The sequence below is a fragment of the Cynara cardunculus genome (genome assembly GCF_001531365.2).
Source record: "Cynara cardunculus var. scolymus isolate 2C chromosome LG 12, CcrdV1, whole genome shotgun sequence".
NCBI classification, from domain to species: domain Eukaryota; kingdom Viridiplantae; phylum Streptophyta; class Magnoliopsida; order Asterales; family Asteraceae; genus Cynara; species Cynara cardunculus.
In genome coordinates this window covers 7,466,230-7,488,014 of record NC_037539.1, presented here as the reverse complement: position 1 = coordinate 7,488,014, position 21,785 = coordinate 7,466,230, and the positions used below count along the sequence as shown (strand labels likewise).

Genomic DNA, 21,785 nt, shown 5'->3' with positions numbered 1-21,785 from the left:
CCTGGAATGGCTGATGGATCACCTGGGACAGTATCATTCTTACTTGCTGGAAAAGAACCGACGGGTGGTCCATTCAGCATCTCATTCTCAAGTACGCGTATAGTATCAGGATCATAAACTTCCTTGGAGGCCCAAAACTGTAGGATTTTCTGCAATCGTGATTGATTTTCATCCTTGTTTAGAGGGTTGTGGTAAATTCGTGCAAGCATGGAACCTAAAACATGTCGAAACGCAAGTGCCTCATTGTCGATTTCGTGAGGATTGACACGTCTCTGCAAGCTGCAGTTTCCAATAACAAAATATACACACATAAGCTTATGTAATCTTGACATATACTCGTAAGTTTTCAAATCCCATTACTATCCCATGTCTATTGGTGGATTTTGCTACAATCAACTAAGTAGAAGGCGCATCTGCACAACTGCTTTGATAATAACATACAAATTAATTTCATATAAAAGTAAACAAAAATCTTAAACACAACATGAAATTATCGAAGAAAATAAACAAAACCAAAAACTAACTTCTCCCTGTTTCTCTCAATTGCATGTATAACAGTGTGATTCACCAGTATGTAAGCATTAGTGAAGCATGATGCGCAATTGTATTATAAGCACCACATATCAAGATCACTAAGGGGCCGTTTTACCCAATGCTTATTGGGTAAGCGCTTAACGATAAGAGTCACCACCCTCACTTACCTTATTGTGTAACATTCCCGTCCATCAAATGGATTGATGGTAAGCATTTATCATCCGATAAGTGCTTACCGGGTAAGTGTCACCACCTTCACATACTGGGTAAGATTCTTGATCCTTGCTTTCCCTCTTACCGGGTATGATTCTCGGTTCTTCCTATGCTCACCCAGTAAGGTAATTGACCCGGTAAGCGTTTACCTGATAAGTGTTTGGTAAACGGCCCCTGAGCATCACCTCTTACTCGCTGCCACCAAACTCTATGAAGGTTTAGCAAGGTCAAACCCATCCGTCCTCAAACCGTTAACATTCACCTCCAGAGTGTATAAAGCAAGTTTCTGAAGGAACCCATATCTATCTTATGGGTAAGTTAAGCACCAAAACATATAACATATATATCTTATGGATACAAATAATGTTTTGATACTAGGGGCCAAGAGTTAAGAAAGGCTTTTACAGGGTCAGATCTTAGAAGCATTTGCATTTACCATTGTATTTGGTACAGGTTAAGATACTGCCTCCATACCAAAATAAATGTCCACGGTGAAAAGGCACACAGTTTGAGGAGTGTGTATATTATTATACTTTTTAATTAACTAAAAGACAATTTTACCCTTAATGATAAATCTCTAATCTCATAATTAAGGATGGAATTGGAAAATAAACACATACGTTAGAAAGTGGGCACCTATTTTGGGACAAGTTAAAAGTAGAAATGTTCATACTTATTTTGATACTCCCTCCATCCCAAAATAAATGACCATATTTCTATTTTAGTTTGTCCTAAAACAAGTGTCTACTTTCCAATTCTACCCTTAACTATAAGATGAAGAAATTCAATAATACCTCTATTATTAACGGTAAAATTACCATTTAATTAAATAAAAAGTGTAATAATTATATATTTTTAAAACTGTGTGCATTTTTCATAGTGGAAATGGAGATTTATTTTGGGACGGAGAGTACAAACTACAAATAAATTAAAAAAATGGGTAGACGCCACCCTCTGAGGCGCCCCCGTTGCACTGGTCCCACAGTCATCATGGGGGAGGTAAATCAGTTCATACATTCCATTGGCAGAAGAGTGGTGCCCAGACTCGAACCCGGAACCTCGCTCGTACGAATTACACTCACACCTCTACCGCTGGGACAGATCAGTGAGGGCAGCAATAGACTTGTGAATTTTGGGGTAAACTAAAGTAGAAATGTGGACAGTTATTCTGGTACAAACCCAAATAGAACTGTGGACACTTATTCCGTGACGTACAGAATATTAATGACAATTCCAGAAGAAGGAATCACATCACAAGTTCTTTTCAATAGACCCTACACTTTCACAGTTCACATAACTTCTTTACAATTGTAGTAGCTGAAGTTCACGCATGCATCCATTCAACCATTGACATAAGATAGTGTGTGCTCTCGAGAGTCCGAGAGGATATTTAATCGTCATAGGAAAGGTGCTTGATGTGTGAGTTGGTACCAAAAGTATGTATGCTAAATATTAATCATACCTGTCGAATAAGATGTCATTGGCAAGGTAAATTATATGCAACTGTCTTTCAGAGTCATCCAGAGAAAACACCCTATCTCTAAGTGCCTCAGCCAAAGCCGGTGCAAATGGAGACCTTTGCATGAACCACATTTTGGCGCCTTTGATTGACTCTTTGGTGCCTGTGAGGCTGTTGAGCACATTATTCATCTCTGAAGCAACATCAGAAGGAAGTGGCCCAGAGAGACCTTTGAAAGTCCTGGAGGACTGGTCATATTCTGGACGCCCATGACCGACAAAAGGCTGAGAATGCTGGTGATGCTGTTGTTCATAGTATGGTGGATAAGGGTGTTGATGCATTTGATGCCCACCAATCACAGATGGAGATGCCCCAGGACCAGAAGCTAAGTGTGGAGCATTCAAAGACGACTGGTTCATCATAGCATTAGAAGGATGCAACATATTAACAGAAGCTGAAGGAAAAGGAGGGTTGAACATGCCACCAGGGGGACGTGCAGCTAACCAGAGTTTGTACCGGTAATAACTATGGCCTTCACCACCAAACAAGAAACTATAAGCAGGATTATCTTGCTGTTTTTCACGAATCATGGCTTCAAATTCAGGGCCATTCTTGACTGCATACTCGACAAGTTTATCAATACACTTTTGTTGTTCGGGATCAGAAGGAGGAGGTGCAGGTGGTGGTGGCGCATCATATGGACCATGGAATGGAGAAGGACCTAGGTGAGGTGGCATGTGTGGAGGAAAACTCGGGGGTGGTTGCTGTTGTTGTGGAAGGTGAAGAAGGTGAAGATGGGATGGAGGATGAGGGTGGATCTGTGGCTGCTGCATGAGGGGATGGCGGGGAAATTGTTGGATAGAAGGATGTGGCGGTAGAAAAGGAGGGCCATGAACTGAAGGTAGGAATTGCTGATGTTGTGGGTGAAAACCAAATGGTGGTGGCTGCTGCTGCTGCTGCTGCTGTATATTAGCTGCTTGTTGTTGCTGCTGTGCAAATGCCATGGCAGCAGCCGCTGCATAATCATGACCCTGCCGATCCATCAATCTTCAACAAGATGTATCCTTGAAAACCACCTAACATGAGACAGAACCCATAGAATGAAGGAAAATGACATTAAAGTATAACTTGCGACTAACTCAAAGATATGGCAATATATATGCATGAAACCCCTGTGATGATTAAGTCACTAACATGTTCCTGAAAGAAAAGTACATTGTCATCTAATTCTAACACATAGGCTGCTAATCGCAACGAACCGTCCATTTCCCACCTTTTTGTAACTTAATGTTTCTAACATTCCAAGTGTTGCCCCCCTTCATTGTATATGTGCAGCAGGTGCTTGGTAGTTTTACCACTCCTAGGGCTTTGTAGCACACATTATCAAAAATGTGGTCATCCACTAGTCAGCATAGCCATGACCAAGAGCTCTTTAAAAAATTGTTGTATATGTGCAGCAGGTGCTTGGTAGTTTTACCACTCCTAGGGCTTTGTAACCCACATTATCAAAAATGTGGTCATCCACTAGTCAGCATAGCCATGACCCAAAAGCTCTTTGAAAAGAATAAGGCTAAACTAATTACAAATCTACATGATTCAGATCTTATCACCAAATTGAAACCATTTGAAGTTATTTATAATCAATTAAAAATACATGGACTACCCACAAACTGAAGAATCCAAATTGTTGACCAGAGACCTACCAGAATGTGGTACAGATGTGAGAGGACAATGTTAAATAGAAGAAGCAAGACATAAAATATCCACGCCATAGTCTAAAATCAAACTCTAGATGAGTTTAAATGAACCTTTAGACCCCAACTAATTGAAATAACTTGAAACAAATAGAACACAATTTTACAGACGTAAACTGTTGATTTTTATCAATGGAATTATTAGAGAACAAGTATATTCAATGCTAAATGTACATTGGTAAATCAAAAACCTATTTGCTGATAACAAAATAAATCTGAGAACACCTTACTTCTCATTTGTCGTCCATCTTCACCCCTCGTCCCCTCCAACCCCATATTCCCCAATTTACCCAGACAATAAGCCCTAGTGATCTTATTCCTATGTTTGGCTGTATTATAAGCCCTAATTTCTACTCTCAAGTGAGTATTGATGCCTTTGGTTTGTATCATTTTTAATTCATGCATATAACATGATTGGCTTGAAATTTAGCATCATCATTTCTAAATTTATTTATTATTCTAAATTTCTTTTCCCGCAGATTTTATCATGTTCTCAGCACTTAGGTTTTCGATTTAGCTGTGGCATTAGCACCAAATAAACTTGTTGTGTAATACTTCCATTGATAATGAACAGTGGTTTATATGTGTAAAATCGTGTTCAATTTGTTTTTTTACTTCATTTCAATTAATTGGGATCTAAAGGTTCATTTAAACTCTTATCCGGAATAGATCCATTTAAACTCATTCAGAGTGTTATTGAAGACCAACATTACAATGACATAAAAAGTGGTAATTGAAGATTCATGAAATCAACAGCAAATACAAAAACCAACATAATATCAACAACGCAATAGAAAACCAAAAACCAGTAGATATTTCAGCAGCTAATGATCAGCAAAGCAAAATCTTATATCAACAACAACAGAACCCCAACATCAACCAAGAAAATACAGCAAAACCAACCACAACAAATTAAAAAAAACAGAGGAAATAAACTGTAATTTTCAAGAAAAGAAAAGCAAAAACCAGTAATAGAGAAAGAAACAAACCTAATCTACCAGAAAACGTACCTGCAAACGAAAACTTGCTGCCGATTTCGATAAGCAAGAGTAAGAGGCAACGATTTAAAGAAGCAAGAGTAAGAAGCAACCTAAATTAGCATCATCAATTTCGATAAGTAACAGTAAGGAGCAACGATAGAGAAGCAACAGGTAAAAAGATGGACACTCACCGTCGATTTGGTTGCAAGAGATTGAGAGGGTTTACAGAAGTAAGCGACCCCAATTTGGTCGGGTATCGGAGATCATAGGGTTTGTGTAACGGCCGATTATATCATATTTCAAAACAAATCCCTCTTCTTATATATATTTACATTCCCACTTTGACTATCTCACCTAGCGGTGTTCGCGGTCCGGTTTGGGCGGTTTATCCCCTCAAACCACAGACCAAACCGTAATGGCGGTTTATAAAATTTTTAAACCGAGCGGTTTGACATCAAGTGCCCAGACCGGTCAAACCAGACCAAATAAAAGCGGTCTGGTCTGACCGGTTATATATATATATATATATATATATATATAATTTAGAATTTTAGATTAAGTATCCATTTTAACAAAAAAATATCTAATCAAATTAATGTAATAATTAAGCAGTTCTTGAGTACAAAGTCGAGGCAATCTAAAGTATAAAGATATAACATATTAGAAAACAAATAAAATAACAAAATTACAACTCTACTGTRAGTATTGAGTAACAAAATTCACGACTTTACAACCTTCAATAGTTCAATTCTTAAGTCTTGACCAAACAAAATAGAAKCCAAATCTAAGTTGGTTGAATCACTTGGTTGATGTCTTGATAATGTGCGCCGAAATCAAACCATGRATTAGAAAGATCAATAGATTAATTGAGTTTTTGAGGGATTTCAAAMTTTGGAGACCGTCAATATCAAATGTGTCGATATGTTCAATGGTTTAATGGTTTTARTCGTCGATTTTGATTATGTTAATTTGGGTCATAGTCAATAAGTTAAAAAAGTTGTGCTTGCTAATATTAAAATAGATAAATAAATAAATAAATATATATATATATATATATATATGTATGTATGTATTTGGCGGTCGGTTTGGTCCAAACCGCCCAAAAAAGTTTCCAAACCGCAGACCGGACCGGACCGCCCGGTTTTGCTATTTTCCAAACCAGACCGGACCGCCAGACCGCTCAAACCGCCAAAAACGGTCTGGTTTGACTTGGTTCGGCTGGTTTGAGCGGTCCAACCGTTTTTTTGAACACCCCTAATCTCACCCCACAACTGTAAGTGTTTAAATATTTATCGACAAAAATTAACACTATCATTTACTTATTGGATAAGATTTTAGTCCATCGTATACAATAATTTATCCGGTAAACATTTACCGTGGTAACAGTCATTGCCCTCACTTACCAGGTAAGATTCTTGATCCTTAACATACTCATCCGATTATATAATGTGTTTTGGTAAGCGCTTACTCGGATAAACATTTGATAAACGGCCTTTAAAACTAGGATTACAAATTTACAATTAGCTTATTGAAAAAAATTGAAAAGCAGCAAATTTAAACCTCTTCTATAAAAAGACGAGTTAGGGTTATTTTGAATTTTTAAGATGTACAATTAATTAAGCATAATACGCAACATGTTAAAGCTCACAAGTCACCATCTCCCACAATCTTTTATATATTAAAAGTCAAATCATTTTTAATTTCTAAATTACACTTTATCCTCTTATAATTAGTGGTTTAATATATTTTATATCTTTTAACTTTTTTTAATTTTTAATTTTATGTATTTATCGTATTAACATAAATAATGGTATATTAATTAAAATGTTATATGTTTCTTTTTTTACAAATTATACTATTATAATCATCACGTCAATACTTTTAAAATGAGTTTACTATTGAATATTTTTTGATTTAATCATAATATACATCATGAATAACTACGAATTAGTTTGTTTTAATAGCAAGAACAACAAATAATATGGGTTAGAATCGAACTATTTTATTTCAAAATCTTTAACCAATGGAACATATAAACTTTGAATTTATATATCATTTGATTTTTTGATTTAATTTCACAACAAACTAAAAAATTTCAGGAAGACGTATGATTCGGTGGATTGGAGGTATATGGATGCGATGATGGAGGTTACCGGTTTCATGAGGAAGTGGGGGAGATAGGTGAAGGCTGGTCTTTGTTTAACCACAACCTCGATTTTAGTTAATGGATCCCCAACCACGGAATTTCGGTTAAGGAGAGGTCTTCGTCAAAGGGGATCTGTTGTCGCCTATTCTCTTCATCATTGACATGGAAGGATTTCACGCGCTTATGACGGAAGCCAGTAATATTAAGTTGATAAAAGGTTTGGAGATCGGTTCTTATAATTTTAACATATCTCATTTACTTTATGCGGATGATGCGTTTTGCATTAATGAATGGTCTATCGAAGAAGGGAGGAATATATTGTGTATTCTAAGGTACTTCTTCTGTGCTTCGGATCTTCGTCTAAATTTAGCTAAAAGCAATTTTTTCAGTGTGAGTGTGGGAGAGAATGTTGTTAACAAAGTTGTTGGAGAACTTAACTGTAAGGTTTGGAAATTTCCAAGTAAATATCTTGGGGGTTTCGTTGGGTACAAAAATGTCTAGGGTTAAAGCGTGGGATTTGATTATAGAGAGTTTCCAAAAGAGACTAAATAGATGGAAGGTTAAAACTCCATCGTTCAGAGGGAGACGGGTGTTGACTGAAGCAGTGCTCGGTAGCATCGCAGTGTACTACCTTTTGATTTTCAAAGCTCCCAAAAGGGTGATCGACTCCTTGGAGAAACTAAGAAGAAACTTCTTTTGGAGATTGGAAGATGATAATAATAATAATAATGGCTTGGATTAACTGGAGAACCGTGCTTAGAGACAAGAAAAATGGAAGTCTTGATATTTGGAAGTTTATTCGCTTTTAATTTATCCCTTTTCGCAAAATCGGTCTCGAAATTCAAGAGCGACCTTAACTCCCCATGGGCGAAAGTTATTAAATCAATTTTGGAGTCAATTTGTGGTTTTTCTTTGGAATTGGGGGCTTCAATAAAAATGCAATAAATGCATATCATGTCCCAAGCTTAACATATAGAAAATAAAAATGGGCAAATGTCTTCATGACTCATCTGAGTCAAAACCGAGTCATTAACTCAACAATGCAATTGAACATTCAATAAAAGTCGGTATAAACCACTAAAGTTTATACATCTTATGCTCAAAAGATTTGAATTCCCTTTTTATCAATTCAAAGGTTAGACAAAATCCCAAAATACACCATAACTTCAATAAAATACTTCCAAATAAGTAATGCCACTCAAAATCTGCCCAACAACTCAACCATTTGTAATTCTCGAATGATTTATAAATCAAAATACCAAAGGTGTATAAGCCACAAATAATCCCATAAGAGGGATAAATCATCAAAATAACACTTTTATGATCCATTTATCAAAATACTCAAATATCCTAAATATATGCGTTTTTTCAAGATGTGTTAAACCAAAAGTACCATATACACAAACTTCGTCAAATAATTAACATATTTGATAAATATCAAGGTAAACACTTTAAGATTCCAAAATAAATATTTTTGGCATGTACAAAGTTTTCATAAAGCAACTTGAACTCACCTTGCTAAGGTTAAACCTAGGTTCCAAATACATCTTTAGTTTCCAAAATGGTGAAGGCTTTGGATCCAACAACATCTACCTCTTGAAACTTTATCTGGGTCACAACCAAAAGTAACCCCAAACTCATATTCATAACAAACCTTAGTCAAATCCTTTAATTAATCGCTCAAAATACCTAAAATTGGTCAAAACTTCAAAATATGAAAGATATATCAACAAGGATGTTCTAGGAGGTTAAACTGAAGGTTTTAACAAGAATAAAACCTTGGAAAGTTAAGATGAACTTACAGTTTGGTTTTTGGAGAAAACCCAAAACTAGGTCAACAATGGTGGAAATGATGAGGAAGAAGATGAAGATCTTGACTTTGGATCCACAAGCTTTGAATATCTATCTTCAAGAACTTCGAACTACAAGCAAAATCTTCAGGATTCTCAAGAAAATCGACCAAAAAGGCCTTTAGGAGAAGAACCCTAAAACCAAGTCAACGATGGTGAAAATATGGTCGGAAAAGATGGTGATCTTTATTTTGGGTCCCCAAGCTTTGAATATCTAGCGTTGATCTCAAAAACCTCTTTGACGAAATCGATTAAGGTGGAATAAAAATGCTTGGACCGAAAATGAGAGAGAAAAGAATGAGTTGGTGAAAGAAAATGAGAAGAAAAGAGGAAGATAGATATTGATTCAGCGTTATGTCTGATATGTGTGTCAGATATCGAAACCTCTAGGCATTTGATGTTCGACTGCGAAGTGGCTTCGGAGGTCTGACGGTTTTTTGAGCAATAGTGGTCTTCCCTCTTTTCTGCTTACAAGTTGATGGAGGACAATGATCGGTGACATCAGAGCTATAAAACCAACATGGGGATGTTAAGACAACTTTGGAAGGGTGATTTTCATTGGATGCTACATATCGTGGTGTTTCAGAATAGATTTATTTTTAATTGTCTTCCCCCTCGTAAGGATTCAATAATTGATCAAATTGTGTAAAAGTCTTATAGTTGGGTTTTGGTTGGGTACAAGAGAAGTGCAAGAGATCCATTATTCTGGAGGTTCCTATCATGTTGACTGTTTTCAGGTCGTTGTAATGTGTTGTTTTTTCTACCTGCTTGCCAGCTTTTATGAAAATTTGGTTGTTGCTAAAAAAATAGTATCGAAAGGGACGAAAGATAAAATAAAACTCGAGACGACATAGTCGTTTTGGATTCTCGGCATCATAATCGAAATGATTTGTGTTGCGTTGTGTGTGAGTACGTTACAAGTATATTAAAGAATGAGAGTACTACTACTACAAGAAGCATAAATAGACGAACAAAGAGAGCACGACAACTAACAAAAGACAAAATTAAACTACGAGTAACAGAAAACGGATCGGCAGCAAGGCAAAAGAACCCAACTAACCACCCGGGTGTAACATCAATTCATTCAAAAACAGTTGAAACAGGGGCGGAACACAAACTTTCTAACCGTAGGGGCCGGAACTAGTATATTATATATTTCAAAGGTACCAAAAATACATTATCCAAAGTTATAACATAGTAAAACTTTAAAACTAAACGTTAAATATAAACATGTCAAACATCGCCAATCAAAGTGGAACCCGTCTATCTTTCGCGACCTTGAACTCTTCCACAATTTCCTCCAAACTAATCTTTTCAGCTACTTCCCTTTCGATGAACAAAAGTAACGAGTCATTTAGAAACTCATCATCCATTTTATTCCGTATTCTTGTTTTCACAATATTCATTGCTGAAAACGATATCTCGGTTGTCGCGGTAGAAACTGGAAGAGTAAGTAATAGACTTATTAATCGATAAATAAGATCAAAAGTGGTTTCTCTTCTAGTCCTTACCAACCATTGACCCAATTCTGCAAGAGATGTCAATTGCTTATAATCTACATGTTGAACGACATCAATAGCATAATGTTGAAGTTGCATTTTCAGAATTGTTTTCTCATGATCACTGAAATCCAAGGATGTAACTTATACCAAGAAGCTTGAAAGCTACGTCTATGACTTTCTAGTCCATATTTTGGAAACATAGAAAGTGTAGGTTGAAGAGGACCAAGATTCATGTAAGCTTGTCGAATTGTATCTTGTTGATTGATAGGATAATCATAAATTTGATGACGCAAAGCAGGGTCTCGTTCTAGTGTACCCAGATCAATATCATTACTTTCAATTTGAGTTTTTTTGCAAGGGTTTTCAATAGGCGTAATACTAGATGCAGGGGTATTATCTACATTTGTTGTTTCTTCAGGATCTTAAGAAGAAGAACTAGCATGCTTTCTTTTAAAAAACCCATGAATGGTAGGTTGAGTTTTCATCTTTATCTACATAGCAGTTTTAGTGTTAGATTGTATGATTTCAATTCATATTGGCATACACCTAAATCACCTAAATTTAGAGTTTAGACTTTAATTTCCACATAAATTTAGACCTAATAAATCAGCTAATTGACATACAACATTTGAATTACTATTAACCAAATTTTGTACCAAAAGAACAAACCAAAGAACAAACCAGTGAATTGTTAACTGTGTACAAGAATGACCTTAATTTCCACATATATATGATTGCAAATACCAAACCAAAGGCATATCTAAATAACCAATTTCAGCCACATAACCATTAAATCACCACATAAAGTCATAAATTTAGACCTAATAATCACCTAAATCAGTAAATCACCACTTTTGGGTTTAGATTTCAAAACAAAAGGTCCAACATTTCACATTTGTGTTCCCTGTCATTAGCAGCAAGCAGTAGCAGAAGTGCAGCAAGCAACAGTCAGTAGAGAATGAGAGAAGAGAAGGACGGACTTACCGTGGCCGGCTGGGCGCTGGCCGTCGACCGCCAAGTGCCGCCTCCGCCTCCGCCCGCCGTCTACGCTGGTCGTTGGCTCGCTGCGCTCTCGCTTCTGTCGATCAGACGTGCGCAGTACGCTCCTCGAGTCCTCGTCCTCCACACTCCATAGGCTGCAGTGGTCGCTCTCGCCTCTCGGGATTGGAAGGGGGGGCCGGTTGAAATTTTCTGTGTTCTAGAAGCTAATGGACTACACTATTGAAGGCTACTTGGGAAAAAAATCACAGGGGCCAGGGCCCCTATAGGCCCATTAGGCGGTCCGCCCCACTTGAAACCCTTATTAGCGCTAGCAGAAAGCTAGCGAAATGAAATCAGTGCAATGTCAAAAAAAAAAAAAACAAAAAAAAACAAATCCAGTCTAAAGGAGGTTCCTTGAAATACACTTTGTGCTCCCGGAATTCCAAATAAAAGAAAGCCTAGCCCACACCAAAGAACCATCATCCAAAAATACGTAAGAGAATTTCTAATCAAAGAATGTTATATCAATCTAAGAAGATATGAGGTTGAGTTTATAGGAATATTCTTAAGACCCCACCGTTATATTTCTTATAACTCAAAATAAAATAAAAAATTGTAACTCTTCTATATAATTCATATTTTGTTGCTATAAAAAAATTTGTAACTCTTCTAAATAATTCATTTAATTACACTTTACGCCTTGAACTTTTGTCACAACTTCAATGATATACACGGAAGAGGTTCTGTAAGAAACGATCAATCGCAACAGTTACAACACATGCATATGCGATATTAACGACCATATAAGATGAATCAACTCACCGTACCAAGATTGGTCAATTCAGTAAAAAAAATTATAGCAACCAAATGACATCTATATCTCGTGGAAAGTTTTACAGTACTTCTGAAACTGGTAACTGAATCAAAAACTAACTATCGATGCTGAAAACATAATAAATTTTCGAGTGTTTGATGGAAGTTAATAACATGAGAAACACCATCTTACATATATAGTTCGACCATAAATACTATAAAACAACAATTAACAAATACAAGAAAGGGAAAACAATCGACACGTAAGACGGATAATTGCGAACACAGTAGAAATACCTGCATCAAGACAAAGAAAACATATAGTTAGCACACAACCTTTTGACAAAAAGGTTTGGTAGTTGAAACTGTAGATAATATGCCTCCATCTATCCATCCAGCTACAGTAACCTTTTGATATATGTTCATCTTTTGAAGTGGATATGATATGATCAAGAGGCATGTGACACAAATTGGCCCTTTCTAATTGGATTCTTTCTTCATCATGAGATAAAATTCTCATTGGTACTATTGGAGTTCGTTAATTAATAATTGGATCATTTATTTCCGATATATGTTAAATAGATCATCTATTTTTTTTTTCAAAAACTCTTTTGGAGAGTAATTTAATGGGGTTCCACATATTCTTACATGGTATCAGAGTCAATACCATTCTAATTTGGACCCATCTAGCCTCTGTTGGATGAGGCATATTTGAGTCCTACATCAGCTACACTTGAACCATTTTTCTTCGACATATATATGTTGTCTTCCTTAGGAGCTCTTTTGAAGGATAATTTAATAGGGTTTCACATATTTTTACAGAATACAAGTCTGGACCGAAGATTGATGATTAAGAGAAATTAGTACCACGGGTTTTGAAGGCTCGATGAACTCATCAGGTAGCATGTACATGATCCATTTGTTGATAGATGAAATCTGCAGTCTCCATCTTTTGGATCCCGATATCTGGATGGATCTTCTTCTTCTTCAACATCTTTCTCATCAACTTTAAACATAAATGGCAGCAATTAACCCACATTACAAGTTTTCAATAATTAGTAACAAAAGATGCAGAAAACCCTAACTCAGAATGAGTGAAAGATGAGAGAGAAGCTTACTCGTTTTGTTTTCTTGATTGGGTGATCAGCTGAATCATCTTTAGGGAGCTTCTTCTTTTTCTTTGAGATCAAACACCCATCATGATCATCGTCATGTGCATCATGTTTCTTGATGGATTCACTACTAACAGTGGGGACTTTGATCACCTTATTATGATGATCATCATCAGATAACTTGTTGTTCTTCAACAAGTTGTTTTCGGAGTCGGCCCAAAGCAAGTCAGCAAGAGTGATTCTCTCTCCACGCTTCTTAATCTTCTTCAATATTTCCATATCCAAATCCACTGAATCTTTAACATATCCTCCACCATTGTTAGGTTTAGCAGCTTCATCAGGATCTTGTTTCTGATCAAACCCATGATTAGAAGCTTTTAGAACCAATGGACATTCCATTTCTCCTTCTTGATCCTCCTCCTTCTCCTCCTCTTGGTCTTCATGATCACCAAAAAACAGTACTTGATTCCCATCATCTTTAGGGTTTAAATCTTTGAAAAGATCAATCCCAAATGTACCAATAACAAGAATACCTTCTTTCCAGCCATCACATGCACTGCCCAAATCTTCTTTTTCAAGCAGTGCTACCTTCTCATTATGATCACCTTTCTTGAAATCTTGGCTTCCTCCATCTGCTTATATATATATATAATATACATATACACCCATTACAAAGTTATAACAAATGAAAAGGAACAGATAGTAACAAAACGGATCACAATTCACACCTTTTTGATGAAATCTACGATGAATCCAACTGAAGATCTGTGGATTGATGAAATGTGAAATGAATATTCATCAAGATTCACAAACATAATTAACAGGAGTAATTACTGTTAACATTAACCATTAAATACCTTCATTTTCTTCTTTCTTGATACAAGAGCTTATATAAAACTTGATTGCAGTTTTAAGTTTTATAAACATCATACAGAAATACCCACTGTGTTTTACGTGTGTTTGCTGGCGACAAACAGACGATAATTATAGGGTTTAGGTAAAAAAGATCAAAATATGGGCCAGAGTGAGAGGGGGGGCTAACATGATGGGAGCTTTATATGATGACACGTCCACGTTTGCTTTTTTCTCTTGTTTCTTTCCAATTTACCCAACATTATTACCTCTTTCTCATTAGCTCCATCGATTAGAACAATACCCATATGCTGTATTTACTTAAATGTGGAAAAATGAAGCAGAAGAGGGCTTCTGATATACAGGTTAAAACGAATAATATGTATATATAGCGAATCAATGACTTGAACATGTGAATTAGGTGAAACATATGTTCCATAAAAGATGGGATTCAACAAGAACAAGAAGACAGTTTCTTCATCTCACTGATCTCCAATTCAGGTCCTCCATTAATGTCGATCTTTAACCCTTTAAGCGTCAGACAATCAGGGCTGGATTTAGCAACATCTTGATCCATTAAGGTTTTCTTGGAAACCACCGAAAAGATTTCTTCTAGGAGCTTAAAGAAGGCAGCTTCCACATTGTCGCCGGTGAGGGCGGAGGTTTCGAAGAAGTATAAACCTTGATTCTCTGCAAATTCAATGGCGTCTTCCGATGGAACGGCTCTCTTATCTTCAAGATCGGCTTTGTTTCCGATCAAAGCAATGACGATGGAGCTATCGGCGTGGGCTCGGAGCTCTTCCACCCATCTTGCTACGTGATCGAATGACTGTCGCTTGGTGATATCGTACACCAGCATTGCCCCCAATGCTCCTCTGTAGTATGCACTTGTTACTGCTCGATATCTATTACCAACAAGTTTTTGTTAATCATCTCAAAATGAATGAACTCATAATTAGTGCAGTCTTTTTTGTAAATCGGCACAAAATAATTACTGGTTTAATAAAAAAAATCACAAAGCCCTTTTTATCGGGTTTAACCGTGGGTATCAAGGCTCGCTTACATGTACATCAACTAATCTCAAAGGTTTTGAATAATAGTCAAAGAAAATCTTCAATAGTCTTTGCAGAACTCGAATGAACTTAAATCTCCCAAAATACAAAGTCTTTTTGTCGGTTTTCTTGCGTTTTGTAAACCCATTATGGAAAACCCTAATTTTTGGAATCTCATTTGTGAGAGAAAAATTAGTGTTCTCGGACCCAATTTACGAAGGGAAGAATTGCATTTTTGTGGAACAATTTTGCTAAATTTCGGGGTCGTTCTAATTTTTTTTAAAGATTTCGTTACATTTGTATCAAAACAAAATATAAAAATTCACATTATATATTATCTATACTATAATATAAAGTATTTGACAAAAACTTTTAAAATTTTTTTATGCATAAAGTACTGTTTATTAATACATGTTACTTACAACTCAAGATTACAAGTAAATTGTGCATAAGTACAACTTATTAAAGTTCTATATTTGAATTCGTGTAACTAACTGCAGATAAACATAATCAAATACATGATAAGCATCTCATTTTAAATATAAAAAATCTAAAATATAATTAGGACAATCATTTAGCTCTAATAGAATATTTGATTATTATATTTATAAAATATTATATTATTAAACAAAAAATAAATTATTTCATTATTAAACTTAAATTAAATTATAATAAAAAAATAAAGAAATTACATAAAAAAAATGAGAACTTTTAAATAGTTGATTTGATGCTAACATTGATATATATTTTTTTTCAAATTTTTATGATATCTTCAAATTTATATTTTATTCAAAAAGAAAATCATTATTGTTTTCTTAAAGACACATAAAAAATTGTATTATAACATCGACAAAGACAAAGAACAAAATAGAACATTAAAATCGAGATATATCTCGCTGCATTGCGCGAGTACCCTTTTAGTATTAAAAATCTTACAAATAAAAACAACAAAAATGTCTTTTAATAATGAAGTAGTGTACAAAATTCACTTACAGAATTGTTTTTCTAAACATTTGAACAAACCTTCAATCGGTTCGTCATAGTCAACTTTCTCCAATAAGTTATTAATTTTAAAGATTAGCGTATACGAGTTTACCGATTGTTGTTTACCTCAAGTTCTCATGAAACCCTTGCTCATTTCTAGGGCCAAATTCTCCTCAACTCTCCACCATTTGCGTTTTATCTAAGGGTTATATAATGCTCTGAACAATAATGACTAGCATCATCACATAAATGAAGTCGATGGAAATTGCAGGTGAGGTTGTTTGTTGAAGAAGAAAGCAAGAAGCAGACAACAAGAAATAGAAATATGTTCGGTGTTTCAATCATAAAATTAGCCATCAGAAAAAAAAAAAAAAAATGAACGAGGCTAACTGATTAAGAGAGTTTAATCTTTAAATTAGAGACCTAAGGTGAAGGGACTATAGATTCGCAGTCGTAATCGAGAATCAGGTGAATCATCAAATCTAGTAGAAAAGGAAAGAAACTGGGAGATTATAATTATCAGATGAGCTAAAATAAGATGACGGGAAAGATGAGATTTAGCTAAAACATACGCTAAAAATGAAAAAGTATAAAAATCGAGTACATGCTAAAATATATAATATTAGACCCAATCAAAAATTTTGGGGGCATTGTCCGAAATCTTACATTGGTACACCTTTTGACATGATTCTGCTAAATACGTAACAAAACGTATACGTAAAATGATTTTATAAAACAAATGGTTATTTTGTGTCAATTTGTCAAAAACCAGATATTTTGTAACATGTTATCTCAAAATGTGGTAAGTTTTTTGTGAATATGAAATTAAGATATGATTAGTACAAGGACTGAAATCAAAATTGTTTAATAACCACAAAGGTAGTGTCTGATTGGTTTGAGCTTGGCTCTAAAGGTCAAAACCACCAAGAGGTTTCAGGTTCAAATCCAAGGAGGAATAAAAATCATCTTGTGGTCACGGAGGTTTAAATGCGGTGACTCCGGACTATTTACAAAACAGTGGTCATCCTGAAATTAATCAGCTCGCATAACGGGTTGGCTATCCAGGTTAAAAAAAAATGAATGTATTAAAGTAGTATTGTATAATTAGAATGTAATCCAAATGGGGCCTAACCAGGATGGCATGAAAGGCAAATGCACATGCCAATTCAAATGCCAACTCCACTCATACAACTAATAATATTTTAAACACTAAATGCTCAATTATTATTCTTTTAATATATATAAATTGATATATCAACAAATTATAAATAACTGATATGATTATTTTAATTAACAGAGTTACGAAACATATAATCAGTAATAGAAAAGCCTCTCGACTAAGCCATCGAAGTTACCATTTCGACCCAATTTCATATGCTAATTTTGGTGTTTTCGATCGTTACCAATATTTCGGATATTTGATATTTTGGTATTTTATGCCCAAAGATTTACTCAAAATTACATTGTTTTTTATGTTTGCTAAAACATATCCGAAATAATGGTCAACAAAAAGTTGTATTCAATGATTATTTCCAACCCCTCCTTTTGTCCTTTTCTTCATTTTTCATATCTCACCCTTCACTTTTTACCATTTTACATGTTATATCCTTATGAGTTATGACATCTGCTCCAAAGTCCAAACCGTTGCTTTGCTTCTTTTCATATCTCACTCCTAACCTTTCACCATTTTACATATTATATCCTTTCACCATTTTACATATATATATATATATATATATATATCTTAGTTTTTGTATTATACCAAACCCTGATTTTGAATTAGATACACTGGTTTTGTTCCATATTACTTATGAATAAGATGTATTGATTCAGCGAGTGTTTGGGATTGCTTATTTAAAACAACTTATGTTTTTTCTATAAAAGTATTTATCAACTTATTATAAGTTAAAATGATTATACTTCTTCAAAAACTTTTTATTACCGGTATGACACCGGTATAAGCTGTTTATCTAAACACTCAAAAATGCTTATTACCGATGTTACAGTGGAATAAGTCAATAAACAATCTCAAACGAACTCTTAATTTCATATCAGATGGTAGTAGAGATAAGAATGAAATGGAAAATGTAAGAGAGATATATGTGGGTGGGTACCTTTCTTGACCAGCAGTATCCCAGATCTGAGCCTTGATAAGCTTAGAGTGAATGGTGAGAGTTCTAGTCTGGAATTCAACTCCAATGGTGGATTTGGAATCAAAACAAAACTCATTTCTGGTGAATCTGGACAGCACCTGCGTCTTCCCCACCGCTGAATCACCGATCACCACCACCTTATAAACATAATCTATCTTCTCATCACCATTCCTCACCACCACCACCACCTTCTTCTTCCCCTCCTCCACCACCACACCACCACCACTACCACTACCATTACCATTCATCTCTGCATTCATGATCTCCCCCAAATTCCAACCACAACTATATATATATAAAGAAATAACTGTGTGTGTGTGTGTGTGTGTATTATTGGAGCAGGAAAGTGTGTGTGTGTGTGTGTGTGTGTTTTTAAGGGGAAGACAGTTTGTGAAGGAGTAGTGGGATGTTTATATCCGAAATTCAGGCGAAATGGCCGCCATCATCATCAAGTGACGAATGCCCCTTTTGCCAATTTCATTATCTTTATTATTAATAAAGCTTAAAGGGATTACCAGCTTTTTTGCTTTGACAACCACATCGGACCCCGATCCTTAATCATTTCTGTTTTTTATTTCACAATAAATAAGTATATACTTAATGACTTCAATTACTATTTTTTTAATATTAAAATTATTTAATGTGGTATATATGTCTCTCTGTGTGTGTGTGTCGATACAACATCCATGAAGCACTCCGTAGTAAATAGGAAAATGACTTCTCCTGTGCTTTTTGAACTACAAATATTTATTGCATTATGTTATAAAATGATATTTGTTTTTAGGGAAAAGTCTAAAAAACCAATGGACTTTAGTATTTACAATGATTAAATCTTTGATTAATTTTTTAGAACAAATAAGTCCTTGAATATTTTAAAACTTGTTAAACAACTTCTTAGACTTTCTAAAACCTGTTATATATATTCTTATAACCTATAAAACTAATTAACGTATTAAAATCATGAAGAAAAAAAAACAATGAACATTCATATTTTGAGCGATAAAATCCCCAAACATTTTTTGAACCCAAAAAGTTTTTACATTATATAAAATAAAAAAAATACTTGCATTTAAAAAATATTATTAATGAAAATTATTTTAATTAAAAATAAAAGATATTATGTCAGTGATTTTTCAAATTAAAAAAAAAGATTTAAAAATAATCATTGACTTAATATATATTAATTTTAATTAAAATAAATTTTATCAAAAATATTTTTTAAATGTAATTATTTTTTTGTTAATGTAAGTACTTTTTTGTTATATTTGTTTAATTTTATAGATCTAAATACTTTTTGATTCAAAAAATGTTTAGGAACCTAATCGTTCAAAATATGAATGTTCATTGAATTTTTTTTCAGACTTTTTCCATTATTTTACCTCATTAACCAGTTGTATAGGTCATAAGGATGTATCTAACAGGTTTTAGAATATTCAAGAAGTTATTTAACATGTTTAAAAATGTTCGATGACTTATTTGTTCCAAAAAATTATTCAAGGACTTAATCATTTCAAACACTAAAGTCCATTGGGTTTTTTAGACTTTTCCCTTGTTTTCATATATAAATGTATTTTTATTTTAAATAATGTAAAAAATTCATATATTCTATCTTTTGCAAAATTAATTTTTACATTTTTACTTATTCTAAAATAATATCCACTTTCATAACTAAATATCTATTTCCCGTTCTACCCATAATTATGAGACAGAAATTTTTCTCTTTATTATTATTTAAAGTAAAAGTGAATGTGGTTGTTAGCTTTGGTTGATTTCGTTGTCGTTCGATTGGCTGTGGTTTTGATTTCGTTGTTTCCGCTTTAGTTTTGTGGCAGGTTTATTCTTTGTGGTTTAGCTTTCTTTTAGTTAGGCGCTCGTTTGCTCCTTATCGAATTCTTAGTTTTTGTTTTCATGTACCTTCTCTTTGTTTAAGGGCGAAATGCGTGATATAGTTATGCACTTTTACAAATTTTCTTATTATAGCATTGTATTTTCATTTTTTTTTATTACAATAATGTACTTTCAAAATATTTTTTATTAGGGTATCGTATTTTTTAAAAATTTACCTGTTATAGCATTGAGTAATCTTTTAAATTAAATTTACCCATTATACCACGTTTCTTTGTCACCCCATCGTCCACGTAGGCTATCCACATGTACAATAATGTTGACATGACATTTCTTATTATAGCACTGTACATTCAAAATTACTTTATTATAACATCACTAATTTTTATTATAGCATTGGACATTTAATTTTTAATATTTTTATCATTTTAACATTTTAAATTTAATAAAATATGTTTACTAAAAAATACAATATTAGAAATTAAACATGTTTATAAAAGATAATCATTTCACGAAATATTCATTAAAAACCATTCGTTCATCAAGTTCATCGTAAATATCATAGCTTACTTTGTAATGCCAAAAATTAAACAAGTGGAACATATTTTAAAAAAAAACCATCATATTCACATTCGTCTAACAATGATATTTAATCAAGTAGAACCGTCTTGTCACAATTACTACATTTTCTATCCTTTTTAACCGTATTTTTTCGTAGGTTGTTCAAAGTTGTTCTTTCAATTGGCCTTATTTTTTTCGAGATTAGCTTTGATCGTGATTTCACTTGAAATGGTTCATGTTCAAATTAGTATGCAATTAATATACAAAATTAGCATGAAACTCGAAGATTTTACATTACCTTTTTAGCATCCATTTGTGAACCCGTCACGCTTCGTGTACCCAATGTTATAACGGGTAAATTTTTTAAAATACAATGCGCTAATAAAAATTATTTTGAAAATATATTGTTGTAATAAGAAAAACTGAAAGTACAATACTATAATAAGAAATTTGTAAAGTTAAGTTGTTATTTCGTACATTTCTCATGTATAACAAGTTATCCTATGTGGCTTCCATATCATTTTAAATTTGATACATCAACAACAAAAACTTGTTCAAAAGGTAATAGGTTACTCAATGTTATAATTAATAAATTTTTGAAAATACAATGTCCTAATAAAAAATATTTTAAAAATATAATACTATAATAAAAAAAACTGAAAATACAATGTTATAATAAAGAAATTTGTAACAGTAGATTGAAAAAAGAAAAAGTAAAATTATCATTTAATTAACTAAAAAGTACAATAATTATATATATATATATATATCTATACTATATTATAAAGCATTTGGCTAAAACTCTTAAAAACTCTTAAACTCTTAAAAATCTTAAACCCGTTCATCCCTAAACAATTTCATCCCTATCCGATTTCATCCCTATCCGATTTCATCCCATAACTGAATTCGTGTAACTAACTGCAGATAAACACAATCAAATACAGGATAAACATCTCATTTTAAATATAAAAAATTTAAAATATAATTAGGATAA

At 33.8% G+C, this 21,785-nt stretch overlaps 3 protein-coding genes across 5 annotated transcripts in view; all 3 read right to left on the bottom strand.

The window, feature by feature from the left end:
- The window catches only part of LOC112522371 (calcium homeostasis endoplasmic reticulum protein), a 6,698-nt gene extending 1,481 nt beyond the window's left edge, over window positions 1–5,217 (bottom strand). Inside the window, exons 1-4 of one of the 2 annotated variants that reach the window (XM_025131461.1) lie at window positions 5,132–5,217; window positions 4,971–5,050; window positions 2,210–3,282; window positions 5–279 (exon numbers count right to left, since the gene is read on the bottom strand). In XM_025131461.1, the coding sequence (XP_024987229.1) occupies window positions 5–279; window positions 2,210–3,249 (1,315 nt within the window). In that variant the 5' untranslated portion in view covers window positions 3,250–3,282; window positions 4,971–5,050; window positions 5,132–5,217. The other variant, XM_025131462.1, reaches the window with a different exon arrangement.
- A 7,091-nt stretch (window positions 5,218–12,308) lies between these two features.
- On the bottom strand, window positions 12,309–14,243 carry LOC112523523. Of its 2 annotated transcripts, XM_025133150.1 has the most exons (6): window positions 14,202–14,243; window positions 14,073–14,109; window positions 13,878–13,976; window positions 13,351–13,781; window positions 13,100–13,238; window positions 12,309–12,529 (listed from the first exon to the last, which is right to left on the bottom strand). In XM_025133150.1, exons 1-5 carry the CDS (start codon window positions 14,205–14,207, stop codon window positions 13,128–13,130), a joined length of 684 nt encoding a protein of 227 aa, XP_024988918.1. In that variant the 5' UTR covers window positions 14,208–14,243; the 3' UTR covers window positions 12,309–12,529; window positions 13,100–13,127. The 2 variants fall into 2 exon arrangements, with proteins under 2 accessions (XP_024988918.1, XP_024988917.1); XM_025133149.1 differs by having other exon boundaries at window positions 13,351–13,976.
- A 273-nt stretch (window positions 14,244–14,516) lies between these two features.
- LOC112522790 (ras-related protein RABA3-like) lies at window positions 14,517–18,645 on the bottom strand. Its single transcript, XM_025132097.1, has 2 exons — window positions 18,347–18,645; window positions 14,517–15,101 (listed from the first exon to the last, which is right to left on the bottom strand). The coding sequence occupies exons 1-2, from the start codon at window positions 18,643–18,645 to the stop codon at window positions 14,648–14,650; spliced, it is 753 nt and encodes a 250-aa protein (XP_024987865.1). The 3' UTR covers window positions 14,517–14,647.
- Window positions 18,646–21,785: the final 3,140 nt, after the last annotated feature.